Here is a 16768-nt window from a genome sequence, read left to right as displayed (position 1 = left end):
AAAAATTTGTTTGCATACTCTTTTTGGCCACAAGATAAGCTGACTTATCCAGAGAATGACATACATGTCCTATTCTAAAGCAGGCAACAGCCAGTTTCTTAAACATATGCATAACTAATGCAAATTTTTCTATTATAATCTGCATTTATGGTTGGCTTAATGGGGAATAAAATTTACCTTGTGTCTAAATGCCTTTCTACATTCTGAACATTCATTTGTCTTTTCTTTTGGAACTGGGGGTACATAATTGGGATCATGGTATAGATTTTTATGCCTCCTCAGCAACTGCTTTTGCCTGAAAGCCTGATCACATTCATCACAACGGAAAGGTTTCTGATCGGTGTGTATGAGCATATGGGACTCCAGGTGTCTCTGAGAGATGGAGGCATATGGACAAAGATCACACTTGAAGCATTTCTCTCCTTCATGCGTTTTGGAGTGAAGCTATCAATTGACAAAAAACAAATTCAATTACATAAGCATAAATAACCATACAAATACATGTCAGTTTTGTATTATAAATATAACTTGGAGAATTATTACAAAAAAAAAAAACTTTTATAATAAAACCACAGTTTTTATAAAATAAACATGAAAAAAATCTTTAGACACACACAAAAAAATTTTTCTTCCTGTTTTGAAAGATATGCTTTCCATAATTTATTTTAGGCCCTTGGTAAAACACCTATTACTTCTAATGTCACTCTGCTTATAGCATCAGGTTTTATAGGTTCTTGCCAACATAATTAGCAGATTAGGCTTACTCTGGGGACTTGGTCACTCCCACTTATAAAGTAGTTTTTATTCAATCTCCGGGAGAGATGTTATACGAAGGTCTGACTGTAACAAGCTGCAAAGAAAAAAGATATTAAAAAATTGAACTAAATGTAAAAAGTTACTCTATACCTTGTATGAATATCTATCAGGAAAAGTTTTCCCACATCTTTTGCACTTAAGCGGCTTATCACTCGTATGTAATTTCTGCATGTGTATCCTCAGATCTGTTTTTCTGCCACAAGTTGTTGGACAGAATTCACAGTGGAATGCAGGCTTGTTGCCAGAGTGTATGAGTTTGTGGGCTTTCAAACTGTTTGACTGAGTGAAGCGCGCCTGGCAAACATCGCATTCATATGGTTTCTCCCCAGTGTGTATGCGAAGATGACGTTTTAATTTGTACATATCTGGACTTGCATAGGTACAATGAGGACATTGGTAGGGACGTTCACCAGTATGACATCTCATGTGTCTTTTCAATTTACTTAGTTCTACACTGGCATAATCACATTCTGTACAGCGATGTGGCTTTTCATGGGTATGACGGTACCTGAAATGAATGAACATCAGTATTAGTTACTAACGTGATCATTGTTATAAAATGAAAAGAAAATAACACTGGTATCCTAAAGTAAATAAATATCATTCCACTTAATTCAAAACCACACACATTTTCCATACTTCTACATACTTGAAAGGTTATTTTTAGAGTGGTATTAATTAAAATCATTCAAGTAATTTAGTCTTTCTTGTTCCACCATGGTTATTTTATGTAAAGGCCTAATGAGGAAACATTTTACTTGGACATACAATTGTATATGTATAATGGATTCCAAACAGCTTACATTCCAAGTTTCCCGAAAGAACTAAGCAAGTTTCAAACCTATGAAACCTCTAGAACATCCAATAAGCAAATATCTCAATCAGGGAGCCATGTTCTTCATGTTAATTACAACTATATTATATGTTTATGTACTCAAACCTCTTGGATTGCACACAAATCTTCATACAAAATGCTAAATTGAATAAATAAAATTCCAAGCCCCCAATTAATCTTGTTATTTCAATGTTTTTTAATGTAATCAGCACATATTAATTATTTTTATAATCAGCACATTATATTCCTCATGCTCAAAACAACCACAAAGTCAGCTATAATCTGTGTTGCTGTAGAGCAGTATTGCTTTGATATCTAAGATGTGAAGCAGGGTGTTTTTCCCAAATCGACAATATTGCCTCCAAGAAGAGAAGGATGATGAAATGATCCAAGTGGGTGGTAAGAGCTAAGGGTATAACATAGGCTCATATGGGTTTACTCAAAAAATAGTCAACGAATAAGGCAAATACCAGGAAATACTAAAACTTCCTTATACATTTCGACATGCTATGGGTGTTGTTTTCTGAGGATAAGAATATCACGCTGACCGAGTTTCCCACTTGAATTGAGTACCAAATCTTCAATCTCGGTTGTTAAGCGGAATGAAAAAACACACGTCTGTTCAAGTAAAACATTGTCTAATAATACTAAAAAAAATCATCACAAAGTCATCTACTCTTTCATATGGGTTTGTTTGAGTTTGGGGGGGATAATGATAAAAAAAATTGTAAAGGGACGGTGGGATAAAAAGTTTGGGAACTCTGCTATAGAGTTACTAATGATGGTTAATTGATTCATTAAAAAGGGCCTTTGAATTGGTAGAAACTCTGAAATACGTCAACAATCGTATTTCAAACTTTTATCAACTCGCCTTTACAAAGTCTTCAGACTTTTACCATGACATATACAGTCAAACCCCATTGTAGGGCCCCTGATTTAGCACCAAAATTAATCAGTGAACCAATCTTCCATATATAGGGATTACATATGTTGTGATTTGATATAATGCCGAACTCGTTATGGCACCAGAAATCTGTGAGACAAATGGTGGCATTACATGAGTGTTTGACTGTGACTGTACACTGAAGAAATAATTTTTCAGAAGCTCTGAACCTGTTCACCAAATATGTGCAATGCTAAATGCTATGGTCCCAATCTAATTCAACCATAGCTTTAAAGATTTAAAAAAGAAAAAAAAGTTGGTGGATCAAATGTATTCAAAAAGGATAAGCACTAACAAAATTACCAAACTACAAAGGATATCAGATAATATCTTTGCTGAGTAATGTGCTCATTCTCAGTTTTTCATTTATTAGTTCTCACATAAGTGTAAAATAATCAATTGCAGAAAGAATGTGAAACACTGCTCACCTAACATGGCGAACCAACTCTCCAGAAGTAGTGAAAGATGAATCACAATCTCTACAATTATGAGGTCTAGTTCCAGTATGTGTGTTAACATGATTCTGCAGAGCCGCCAGCGTTTTGAATCCTCTTTCACAGACACCACACTTATGAGGTCTTTCTTCAGAATGAGATTTCATGTGCCTAGACAACAAGTACCTTTTAGGGCTAGTGTAGTTACAATAGTTACACATATGGGCTTGAGTGACGATCTGACTTTTCTTTTGAGTGATGCGTATGGTGCGTGTCTTAGTTCCATCAGGGGCAACTTCCTCAGATACTACTTCCCCATGGGGTCTTTCACCCTCATTAAAATCATACACAGACATATCTAAGTCCAATTCTTTTCCACCATCTTTATCTTCATCTGCAGGTTGAACAATTAACATATAATTCATTTCTCCTTGACTTCCGTCACCAGGAACAACATGCAATGTCTGATAATTATTTGCCATGTTCAGAAGAACCTATTAAAAGAAAAGTAATATTCTAATCAATCCAGAGTTACGGATAAGAATATTTTTCATAATTTTCAATGCATTTTTACAGAAACCAATATATTCAATAAACAGTTTACTTTGCTCAAAATAGATTATGTTTGCAGATATGAACAGCTCTGAATATTCATGATTAAAAATATGTAACTATAACTTTCATTGAAAGAAGGAAATGGGTCAGAAAAGTGTTCGAAAAAACATTTTGAAACACTTGAAGTATGATTAACTTCTTCAAACTTAACTCAAAACTGACTGTTAAAAAAAAACTAATTTGTGCTCATTGTGTTAAAATGCCCTTAATAAAAAATAAAAAATTATTCAATTAATATTAATAATTATAATTCAATTAATTATATATAATTAATTTCTGTTAACATCTTTACTAGGACTTAGGTTGGTACCCTGACGCATACCTCGAATCTTAACTTAAAAAAGAATCACTAAAACTGTTAAAAATTACACCGGCAAGAATAATATGTCACAACTCAAAAATTCTTTAATTTGAGATAATTCCATACTTAAAACAACAATTTTTTTTCTCTGCAAGTCAGTAATATTAACATTCCTGTAGCTACAAAACTGGCTGCTAAGCAGCAAAAGTTTCATTATGGTAGACACCCTTTTGTATTGAAAATGTGAAGTTTATTTTCGTTATTCTGCAATTTAAGGTTTTTGAGTTGTGAAATTACTCTTGGCAGTGTGCGATATTTTGTACCTCTGGAGCAAAGAGATTATGAAATAATTCATTTGTACCGCTGCTGCCAAAAAAAATTGAATAAATAAATAAAAATCCTAATCCGAATTTCACTTTTAATATAGAAAAAGGCAACATAACTTCAGAAACTAATTTTGTTAATGTAATAAATTCGGAGAATCATTGAATACTTTTTTATATTCGTCAATGCATAGTTTTTTATGTATTTTATATATCAGAATTCCCAGCTACTTATAAGAGCAATGCATTTTTTCAAATATCCATTAAATAACACAATAACTAATATACAGAAGGCATCGTTAAGAGAAACATTTTTTTTTTTTCAAATTGAATATTTTTCCCATTAGACATAATCAAATCAGTTTTGTTGGTTTATATAAAATTCTGTGGTACAAATTAGCTTTGGTGCTTCTTTTTACTTATGAGTCGTGTCTTAATGAGATTAACATTAATGTCTTAAAAATCTACAATTCAAATTTAGTAATTATTATTTTGCTTCACTGTTTTATGAATCGTTACGGATGAGTGCTAAGCATTTATATATGGACCTAATAGAATAGCAGCAATTCTGTAAAGACAAGACGCAAGTAGTGTACAATATAAACACAACAAATTGCATAGTACTGCATTCTTATTTGCATTTAATAAGTGATTAGTATAATGTATTAAATGCAATAGAATACACAAAAATTTTGCAACAAATACGTTTAGAATCAGAGGTTGAAACACAACAATGAATGAATCGTTAAACACATTTGTTACCTGGCTGTTCCCATCAGTCAGTCCACCAGCAGCTGCTTGCTCTGCTATTGTTGCCATCACTTGCAAGGTTCCCTCATCATTAACATGCAGTTCTTGACCATCTCCGGTGATGATTGATGGTCCCCTGGTAGTTGAAATAGGGATCGTTTGCTCAATTTCCGTTCCATCTGCTTGGCGCAGGACCATGCGTATGGTGTGAGTAGAAGCTACGTGAGTTCCTTCAGCCTGAAAATAAAGAATTTTTGCATTTTTATACCATCAAACAGTTACCACTATAAATAATACACAAACACATGAGCAGAAAATTTTTTCAAAATTCAGCTAAAATGCATATAGCTACATAAAAAATAAAGCTATGAAATACAAAATCAGACATTTTATTTACAGATTTACCTAAAAGAAAGCAATTGAACTGGGAGTAACATGTGATGTAATCAATTGGCATCGAAGTCCAAGTATGTTTGGAAGTGCCTAGTATCAAATCTAAAAAATATTTACAGTTTTCAAAGTTTATAAAAAAACCCTGATTTTTTGGGCTTAAAATTTGAAAAATATATGTCTACTAGCTATAATACCCGGCGCTGCTCGGATTTTCTTCAATTGCTGAGAGGATTGAAAAAGTGACAAACCATTATAAAGGCATTTAAACTATTATACATATACTGACAGGATCAAAGAAGCGACAAACTATTGTAAAGGCATATACATATCTGAAACGCATTGGTAGGGAACCACAGTAACCAAAATAAACATTCCAAAAGTGATTGTTAAGCCGAGAAACCATTGTTGCTCAACAGTTTTTTGCTTATTTGCCCAGCTCTGATACACTTTTAAAGTGTAGCCTATAATTCAAGTCAGGTCCCACCTTATACACGTATATAAATGTGAAAGTATGTATGTATGTATGTTCTTTATACAAATCTACAGTTTTAGACCGATCGTCGCCAGATTTTGCATATATACCAAACAGGTCTGGGATTGAACCGTAGGCTACTTTAAAAGTTCGTCAGAGCTGGGCAAATGCCCGAAATGGGCAAAAAACTGTCGGCAACAATAGTTTTGGGGCCTCAACAATTACTTTCGGAACGTTTACTTTTGTTACCGTGGTTTCCAACAATGCATTTCAGACGTGAATATATGCCTTTACAATGGTTTGTCACACCTTTAATTCTGTTATTATAACAATTTATTCCTTTATAACGGTTTGTCACTTTTCCAATCCTCCCATTAATTGCAGAAAACCCGGGAAGCGCCGGGTATTTCTGCTAGTTTAATATATATGCAAAGTTTGGCAATAATAGATCTAAAATTGTAGATTTGTATAAAGAACACACACACACATAGAAAATCAATTTTATATATATAGATAACTATCCATGCATAACCCCCTCATTTTCCGAACCCAATTTTTTGCAAAGGGGGTTTCTTATACACATTAAAATATGGTAATTTAAAACAAAAAAATTAATTTTATTAAAATAAAGGAAGTAAAAGTTAAAACACCGAAACACCTCTTAGGGGTTGTTTTCTATAAGAGTGTGTTCTTTTCTATGGCCAAATAATAATTTTTATTAGGCTTCAATAAAAACTATATTTTTTACGGTCTCTTGGTCTCCTATTTTTCTCTCTTTTATGGACAATTTTTTTTTGTGCTACGGGTATCTGAAAAAGAGGGGGTTCACTGTAGAAACAATATACCACATTCCTACTTATTCCCTTACATGTTGCCAAACTCCAGATTTTTTAATGTTAGGATCTGGTCCATTTCTGGCATGCTGGAAAAAGCAAGGTTTAATAAGGATCATAGCATGCATTTGGCCAATTCAGTGGAATTTTATCATAAAGATATCTATTAATTTTTCAGAATCTGTGATTTGAATTTCCTGGTATGCTGGTCTTCCTCCATACTTCCTGGCATGCCAGCTAATGTGGGGAGATATGATATATGTATAGGTTAATAGGTCTGAAACTAAAGAAAAACTTACATGTTCTTGTCCATCTTGACCCGAGTCTAAATTGCCTTCTCCAGACTGCATAGCTATCAAAGCTGTCTGTTCTCCTTGAACTGCTCCAGTCTAAATATAACATCATTATAATTAGAGAATTCCTCAAACATAAAGTTGAAATTTCAAAATTTCAATTTAAACATTCAACAGTTGTTTTATCCGAGAGAAAAGGCTATTTAAAAATATGGGGTTATCCAATACTACTTATTAAAGAAACAAAACAAAACAGGAAGATATACATGGTATAGAATAGATACAGACATCACACAGTAACTGACAGCAAAACAGGGTCAATTGATATAATATGTAAACACATAACTGTGATAGTCTTCATTACTGTTGTTACAATGTGTTGCCAGATTCAACAACAGTTGAATCATTTTTTTGATAAGTTAACTTTTCTTTAATAATATTGATTTCAAAAATTCCAGTACTTTATAAATACTGAAGCTGACCTGCATAATTCTATTACAAAAAAAAATTCAAGAAATATTTGAAACTTTTACCAATAAAAAACCAATGATGGTTAGATTGAGAACATATGCACTAGAACCTCTCTTGGACTAAATATTTTTAAAATGCCAAGTTCATGAAATACTACTAATACATTTTACTTTCTTCCCCCTTCCACATTTTCATTGTATATAAGAATTTCAAGGGGCCAAACATTTGGTTTGCTATATCCAGAAATTTTTGTTTGCTATATCGAAAAAAAAAAAAAATCAAAGAATATTAATACATAATCACACCTATCACAGAAAACATGTAATTAAGTATGTGCATTCCATTATTTCTCAGTTCCGACTGATGGCAAGGTATTCCTGCTCTCAAACAGAGATCCATGTTCTTTAGGATGAATATTCGGGACAGGACCCTCTCAGAAATATTGGAAGATGCTGTAAATTGAATCAAATCATTACTGATTGAACATCATCACTATGAGTTTATCAGCTTTACTAGTCAGGATTCCTTGCTTTGAAACAAATCCTGGTTACGATACAATTACTAAACTAACATGTACCTCCTCCATATTTCTCTTTGGAATTTCTAATGAATGGGTGCATGTCAGAATGTGCGTGTTTGCGTTGTGAACAAAGCACAAAGTTTGTTCATGAATGCTTGTTAAAGGTGTTGCTTGTCAAATGTTACTATCTGCCTTCAAAATCTGAGGCAGATAACTTCGCTGGTTATTTTTTGCTTGTGTCATGCATGAATTTTAAATGTTGCGGCCTGATTGCTCTCTGTAGAGAGATGTTTTTCATGGTTACTTTACTGTGCTCAAAGATGCATTAATTATGTCAGAAGTTTCAACTGCCTCTCATGGAAATGGGAAGACATAGAAACAAAGTGGCAAAGATATAAGAAGCAGTCTCATAACATGAAAGTATCAGCATATCCTTGTTTTAATGTTAATAAATGTGTGATTTTGAGGACTGCCAACTTTTAGCTGAAAAAATTAAGAAAAACTTTGGTTGAAGAAATAGATAAGTATGTTATATCTGTTTTTCATACTTCGGGATCAAATAACATCATATGTAGGCTATAGGAAATCTGACAGGATCAAAATATTTGTTCGTTATATTCTGAGGTTCGCTATAGCGAGGTTTTACTATATAATATATGACAAACATCACAACCAGGTTCATTATAACCAGTATTCCATAAGCTTTATGTTGGAGAAAAAGAACTAACCTGAGTTGTAAGTGTCGCAGGAATAGCAACAAAGTCTGGTGTCTTGCCATCCTGATCTCCGGCAGATCGATCACTAACAGCAAGAACAATTTGTTGTAGCCCAGAATGATCATTTGTTCCAACAGTTTGAAAGCTTTGTTGAGTTACTGGCACAACAGTTGCTCCCTGAGCTGTAAAAGCAGCAATAGCATCCTGTCCACCTTGATCAGTTGCCGTAAAGTATGTACCATCAGCAGATGCAAAGTAGGTCGTCCCAAACTGGCCCTATATAACAATAAAGTTATTCAAATATAATAACCAACACATGAAAATTAGCAAAAATGATTTGATAAAGACATGTTTCAATGTTTATATTTGATCGATAATTTTTTTTAAACAATTGTAATTGTTCAATTTCAATAGAACGGTAAACATAAACAAAGTTGTTCACACTAGAAAATCGTCTACATTTTTTCCCCCTCTGGATTTTTATTGAAACCTATGAATAACAAAATATTTGGTTGAATGAAATTTCACAGGCAAGAAATCAAACTTACATCTGCCTGGTCAAAAGGAAATCCTTCAACAGTTGTTCCATCTGCACTTTGAGTAACATAAAAAGTGGTAGCTGTAGAGGCCCCGCTTTTAGATGTTGACTGACCATCATTTTCAATCACAGCAGTTGAGACAGAGCTTGCACCAGTACCTCCATCTTGTATTTCTTTGTTAAATGAAGCCAGATAGTTCTGGATATCTGTGATAGTTTCTGGTTCCTCGGATGCAACTTGGCGGCTCTCCAAAGCCGATTTCTTCTTCCCTCTAAAAATAATTGCACAAAAAATTTAATGAATAATCAAAATTCAGCAGAATTAAAATGTGACATATGATCTACAGGCATTTCAGAATATATTAATATTTACAAACAGTGATAGACTTGTTTATTGGGCACTCACAAAATAGAAAAATTAATCTTTAAAAGAGGGATGACCGTAAAAAAATAAAATTAAATCCTCTAAAATAGTTCATGTTAAAATAAACAATTTTAATAACATAAGAAAAGTTACAAGATATTATAATATAAAATTGTTAAAACTGGTAGACCTACATACCTATGGAGCAGGAAAGGTTTTTTTTTTTGTTTTTCACTGCAAAAAGAAACCCCCATAATTTTTGCACAAGTCCCCCCCCCCCACCCCTGCAAATGCCAGTGCTTACATGATAGGAATAATTTACAAGGTTTGTGTGCTGTTTAGTAGTAGTGCTTACAAGACAATTTTTATTGCCTTCTTCTGAATTCAACAGGCACCCTAAAGTTATACATACTAATTACAATCAAAGATATTTCCGACACATAAATAATTTTGTCAGTCTTTGCTTTGCAGCTGTATTAAAATATATATAGTCAAATCCTGTTATAAAATATATATAACGAACTCCAAGAGACCAGATAAATCACTTCGTTACAGCGAAATTTTGTTATAAAGGAATCCCAGGTCTTCACATTGTTTCTATATAAACTTGTCTGGAGGATTACAAAAGTGTTCGTTAAAACAAGATTTTTTCACTATAACGGTATTCATTAAAACAGGATTCAACTGTATTTGACAATATTCTTGCTGTTCCTCCTCCCAAGCTATTCTTAGAAAGCTTTACTTAAAGGCACTGTAGCTGCTTTATTTGTACTGCTTCCAATTACATCAGTAAAAAAGGTGGAAGAGAATCTCAAGCTTTCACTATAATTTTCTCACCACTACAACACAATTTATCAATCAGCAAACTGAGGTTGATTAACAGAGTTCAGATAAAACAAAATCAGATAAGGTTCCATGGTTTAATTATAACATTTTTTTCATTTAATTTTCAGTTCATAAATCATGTTACTTTCCATTTGCCACAGGTTACCTCTGCTTAATTTTTTCTGACTACCTACATTAACCCTTTCAACTTTTTATTTATTTAGTGTTTATTTTTCTTTAGACTTTTTAATTAATTCAATAAAATGTTGGAATGAAATGAAGGGAAAACAGATCAAACAATTTCTTTCCAATTACTATTGTTGCTGTACCGCAATCGTCACCATTTACAATTTTTGTATTTTGTCATTTGAGTTTTTCTTCTTTTTTTTTTGTCTTTTTCTCTTATTTAGTATTATTTTGTCTAATTCTGAATCAAAATCCATACACCAAATGTCTAAAAAAAATTTAATTGCTAGTAAGAACCATGTCTTGGCTTCTTAACAGTTTTTTCCCCCACTTATATTATTCTGTATTTATGAATAAAATTGGAATTTACTAGAAAAGTAGAGAAGGGCCAATGAAAAATACTTGACTAAGGACTCACCAAAAATCCTGGCCCAAGGGCCTTCTCACTCTAAGCAATAGGAACACTAAAAAATTATGTGATCAAGGATTCTGGAGCTGAAAAGGTGTGGCAATTGTCCTTCTCTCCCACCTTTTCTAAAAGAGGGGGTGTTAGCACTTGTAGTTTAGACCAGTGGTTCTCAACCTTTTTTTTCCCATGGTCCCCTTGCGACAATGATTAATTTCATACCCCACCCCCATTTTCCCGTTAAAAGACAATTATTTAAATATTGTTTAAAGTATAAATATGTTTGAATTTAATTAATTTTTAATTTATGAAAATAGTGAAAAAGCAAAACAAACATAATACAACACAGTAAAAAAATACAATAAATTATTTTCAATCAATGTAAACTTTGTGCTTGAAGACAGCATAATGTCATCAGGTTTTGTACAGGATTAAGTTTGATTTATTTACAAATTAGTTTTTCTTTGGTAAATTTGAATTTGGGTAAATCAAAATGTCAAACTAATCAGAAATTATAAATAATCATATATCGAATAAGAAAATTATTGGTTTATTGCTTTTAATTTTGATACAATGAGATTTACATTTATCTTGAAAATCTGATGTTTCGTTGGATGACAAGCTACCTCCAAGTGGCTTTTTGGTTCATAATGTGGCCTCTGTCTCACAGGCGAACGAAGCAACGTGCGAGTTGGCTTACACAATACTTTACATAACAGACACTACTACATGTAATGTACAGGGTGCATAGGTAACAAGACGTATGGTATTTTACTGGCAAACAGCATTCATCCTACAGAAATACTTTCAATTAGAAAAATTATCCAAATAATGTGTAGTACTCAGATATTCCATTCATGTTGCAAGGGGTTGTATAGTTATTAAAATAAAAATGTTAACTTTTTATATGTACACCGTGTGCTCATAAACCAAATTAAAAAGTTGTTGGCGTGTCTCTCGTGATGCCAACAATATTGTTTTATCTGCATTTAACATTTTTTGGTTAGTTGTCTTCAAATAAATGTTACTGTCAATAAAGTGACACTGTATACATATATATAAATACATCCATCTGCAAACCTTATAATTATTGATAACACAAAGCTTATGACAAAGGCTCTGATTTTTATGACCTAAAGAAGAAACGTAGTTGCTAATGGATCTTTAGGCCATAAAAATCAGAGCCCTACTTATGAGAAATTGGATGAATACACAAAAAAAATCATTGTGCTTGTTTTCGTGAAACTCTTAAAAACTTTTGATACTTCAAGTGTCATCAAATTTCAACTTTCAACTACTCAGATCCTTATGCTCGGTGTTGAAATATCCTGCCAACCAATCAAAAATCAATAAAATCTTTATATTAATGTTGCTTAAATAGAAAAAAATATATTATACGCATATTGTTTGAAATTAAATATTTTTGGTCACTCTTTTTAAATAAATTTCTTCACGGCCCCCTTATCAGTAGCCGTGGCTCCCCTTTTGCGATTTTTTTCCTCCATGGCCCCCCTGGAATATCCTGGGGCTCCCTTTGGGCCATATGGTTCCTGGTTGAGAACCAGTGGTTTTCAATCTTGCTTTGCCTGTGGCCTCTTTCATCGATTTCTCATCCATGTGCACCCCCCCAACAATGATTAATTTCCGACCCTTCCCCATTTTCATGTTGGATGATAGTTATTCAAATATTGTTTGCAGTATAAATATGTTTGGATTTAATTAATTTTCAATTTATGAAAATAATGAAAAAGCAAAATAAACAAATTCAATACAGTAAAAAAATATAATTTAAATTTTACATCATTGGGAAAAATCTGATAATCTGATGTCTCGAGTTGGTTGACATTTATATAGGCTAAACTTTAGACTATATAAAAATGCCACCTACCCATTGTTAGGGAAGGGATATATTTCGGTTATCCCAATTTATATGTCTCTGTACACCAATTTTTCAACTATGTTCAGTGAGCAATTTGTATTAAAGCCTTCTGGATCAAAGAAATTTCCAAACTTTTTGTGCTACACAGGGTCCTCAGCAAAATCTGCTTAATTTTTTCCCTGACCGAAACTTACAAATTTCTGAGACTTTTCCTATGCAAAAAGTGCTGTTAGGAATAATAAACTTACTGACATTTTCAACATAATTCTTATTTTAATTATTGGAATTCACTGTTCTAGGATTGTTTTATTTATTTATTTTATTTTTTTTTCATTTTGTACTGATTCAAAGACCTCCTGGGTCAAATAGCAAAGAGAACCAAGAAGCTTCCCCCCTCTAACTTATGCATTGAGATATTTTCTTCGTAACCCTTAAGAACCTCTAGCAGTGGTATGCGACCACTTTTTAGTAGTTTCGGACTACCTTTACATAAGAGCAACCCTCATCTAAGAGCGATGCCCTTTCTACTTATTGATAATTAAATGGATTTAATAATAACTAAACTTATAATGAACAAAATATTTTATAAATAAGATTTATCTCTAGAACCCCGGTCCATGCGATCAGATATCCAGGTGATTATCTCTCCCAGAAGTCAAATTATATGGGAAAAATACGTCTGTGTAAAATGCTGGATGATCCAATGAACCTATACAATAAATTGACCCTTCTGATACATCAGTCACCCAGTGTTAGAGTTCAGTGAGCTTCCTTCTTGTGGGGGGTTTTGCGCATGGCTACCTCAGCAAAGTGGTTGGATTGGATTCTAGATTATTGGCACAAGGACCCTGGGGATGGGTGGTGTTATGAGGGCCCCCCCCCCCCCAGGGTCAAACTTGAACAGATGCAGCCGCGCTGGGCAATGAAATGGAATAAAAATGCTTTTATTAAGTTACATTTTGACTTCTCAATAAAGCAAGAGCTTAAAATTCTTTCCAGGACAGGAAACCCATAACCTAGAGTTTTGATTCCCCCCCGGCCAAGTCAACAACTTTCACAGGTTTGGTACCTGTGGTGCTGGACCATGCTTGCTCTGGCTAAAAGAATATTCAGTTGCAGCTCCAAGTAGTAATTGTCCTAACAGCCCTTCCATTGTGGTTCCTTGCAGTGGCATCAGAGCCGGAGTGCAGGCGCTGTTTGAGTATCACAGTATTTTGCAGCACTAGATTGAGCATTCCCAGAATTGATTCAGAAATCAAGATCACATATATAAAGAATAAAGACCAAGTCCAGCACCCACAAGTCTAAAATTCATCTGTCTCCAGTGCCCTGTGTATAGATATTATAGACATGGCTTCCTAGGCTGTGCTGTTGTACCCAGTACACTCTGACCAGAACACGGTTCCACTCTGTCCCCAGAGGGAAACATGTTTACAGTCATGGCCCCCACAAGGGATGGGCTGGCAAGGCTCAAGCCCTGAGGCCCGGGATGATTTTAATTATTTTTTTGTTTTTCACACTATAAATCCACCATAAAGGGGCCCATGAAAGTCTGGTCAGGGGGCCCTCAAAAGATCCCAGCCTAGGGCCTACTCCAGGATGTGGGGGCCATGTTTACAGTAGTGGCATTCCTTATGACACTCTCACAGATTTTTTGTAATCTAAATCATTTTGAGAGGGTAAATTTTTATCTCAAGGGTGGCAAAATATTATTCACCTCAGGTGGCAGAATTTCTAGGACTGCCCTGGACTTCACCTTTCTCCAGCATGGTTTCCTTATAAATTCACTATTGAGGGGCAAGTGAAAATCGGGACTCCAGAACAGATTTTTCATGGGTTCCCTCTATGGTGAATTTATAGAGTAACGAAAAATGAAAATAATAAGAATCGTTCTGGGTTGGAACCCTATCAATTCCATACTGGCAGGATCCGTGATTGTAGAGCAGTGGTTCTCATCCTTCTAGTGCCCAGGTCACACAATTTTTCTTGTTGGGCGGTGAGTTCATTGCCAAAAGGCATTTCAGTAACTTAATAGCCAGTTTGCTAGTCTTGTGAGTGCTAGTGTGAACCTGGCAGCCGCTGGTGTGCCAGATGACACTTGAGGATTGGGAGACCATTTTGAAGGGCTGCAAAGCTGTTTTCGCACCAGGTTCGTAATACTTGAATATAGAGTCCCTGTGGGACTCTATATTCAGCTAGAAGTAGCAGCTTACATACATTTAAAAATCACTGTATCAGATCTCATCCAGGGCCATCTTAAGAGCATCATTGGCCCCAGCTGGGCTAAGTGACTTTTTTTGAGACCCTACTAGGCGAATTCTTGAAAATTTTAAACCAGTTCTCATTTTCGCGAGATCCGACCTTGAGGCCCAGGGCAGTTTCCGGGTGGGCCCATGCCAGCATATGGCACTGACCTCATCACGTTGCCCCACCCACGATATGAGGGTCCCAGGCCATATTCCCATGGGTTGAGATGGCCCTGGTTCTATGGACAGCTCTGCTAGATAGTTAGTCACATCTTTCCCAACACATATTTCACTTGAAAGCTATTTGAACAGCTCTGTGGGCCCCCCCCCCCCCACTCTCTTTCATCTGATTTCCGCCAGTAACTCCCTTACAATACCCCAGGACCGCAAGGGTTGAGACCCACTGGTGTTATAAGGTAGAACCCCTACTACCCTTTCTATATTTACAGGTCCATTTGCTTATACAAGCACTATTGAATATCTAACATGTGTTGCTCCACCACCCACTTGTAATGCACACATTGAAATTGATACTCCCGGAAATTCTAAATTAAAGTACCCGGGAGGGTTTGGTTTTTTTTGACAATAGTAACACTTTCTTTTTATTAGGTTGGATTAATTGCTTTCATAACGGGTAGGTTCGACCAGCATTACGGTGCGCCAATTGTGGTGTTCCTATAAATAGAACGCGCGCGCCCTCCCATTTTCCTTTTTAATGGGCAGTCAAGTGTTTGAAATTATAAAATTCACAATTTTCTTTCGACATTCGAAAAGAAAGCTACAATTTAATAAAAATGGATTGTGTAACTGTTGGCGCCATCTATTTTTTAGCTGATGATAGATCAAAAAATGCCGTTGATGTCGCTGGCTGCGCCATTTTTGCAATGGTGAATTCGAAACGAGGTCGCATATTGATCGTCGATTCGGATCGTTCTTTTACTCTCAGTCGAATCACCAAAGATTATTAAATCAGCTTGCGATGGCCGTCTATTTGATTGGAAAGAATCATCTTAACGGCGGCGGTAAAAAAATGGTTTTATTTTTGTTATGAAAATTAACATCTACTCACCGTAGCACCATGTTAAGATGGCTGAAACTCTGTCTTGGGGGAAAATACTCGAGACAATGACACTTCGAGACGGATCTAAAATCTCACTCTCTTTTCATGATGATCGCGATCGATCACTCATTATTTAAAACCACACAAAATTTCCGCCGTGTTTCTCACTGAAATACTAATATTTAATTTTAAAATTTTGAGTTATCCGAGCACAATATTGACAATTTTTAACACTGGATGGCGTTAGCAACTCCCAGCCTCCATGAAGGAAATCGGTATCAGATAGCCGCCTTTTGTCGCTTTCTGTGACCGCTTCGGGGTTGCCAGAACATAACGGGAGTATATAAATGGCTACTTTTCGTCGTTTGGCGAATACAGAAAATGATGGGAGTGACAGAAATGGAAACGTTACTTTCTTTTTAAATATAAACTGCCTGATGGAATTCTAAACGTCAAAATGACAAAAAAAAATTATAATCTTTCTTTTATAAATAGGGTGGCCAGATGAAGGAACTAGAAAAAACCGTGACAAGATTCTAAAATAAAAAC

The 16768-nt window shown here is 34.8% G+C and overlaps 1 protein-coding gene across 1 annotated transcript in view; it reads right to left on the bottom strand.

Annotated features, from left to right (window-relative positions):
* The window catches only part of LOC149064600 (uncharacterized), a 33091-nt gene extending 16574 nt beyond the window's left edge, over positions 1 to 16517 (bottom strand). The window contains exons 1-8 of the mRNA XM_089255474.1: positions 16229 to 16517; positions 9264 to 9525; positions 8728 to 8991; positions 7015 to 7104; positions 5030 to 5254; positions 3023 to 3522; positions 907 to 1324; positions 178 to 444 (exon numbers count right to left, since the gene is read on the bottom strand). Coding sequence (XP_089111600.1) covers positions 178 to 444; positions 907 to 1324; positions 3023 to 3522; positions 5030 to 5254; positions 7015 to 7104; positions 8728 to 8991; positions 9264 to 9525; positions 16229 to 16239 — 2037 coding nt within the window. The 5' untranslated portion in view covers positions 16240 to 16517. The remainder of the gene's footprint in view (positions 1 to 177; positions 445 to 906; positions 1325 to 3022; positions 3523 to 5029; positions 5255 to 7014; positions 7105 to 8727; positions 8992 to 9263; positions 9526 to 16228) is intronic.
* Between the last annotated feature and the right edge of the window lie 251 nt (positions 16518 to 16768).

The sequence above is a fragment of the Pholcus phalangioides genome, unplaced genomic scaffold (genome assembly GCF_987345545.1).
Source record: "Pholcus phalangioides strain wild (caught in Gottingen) unplaced genomic scaffold, Ppha-v1.0 ptg000042l_1, whole genome shotgun sequence".
NCBI lineage: Eukaryota > Metazoa > Arthropoda > Arachnida > Araneae > Pholcidae > Pholcus > Pholcus phalangioides.
The sequence above is the reverse complement of the archived record's forward strand: the minus strand, read 5'-3'. Positions and strand labels throughout refer to the sequence as shown.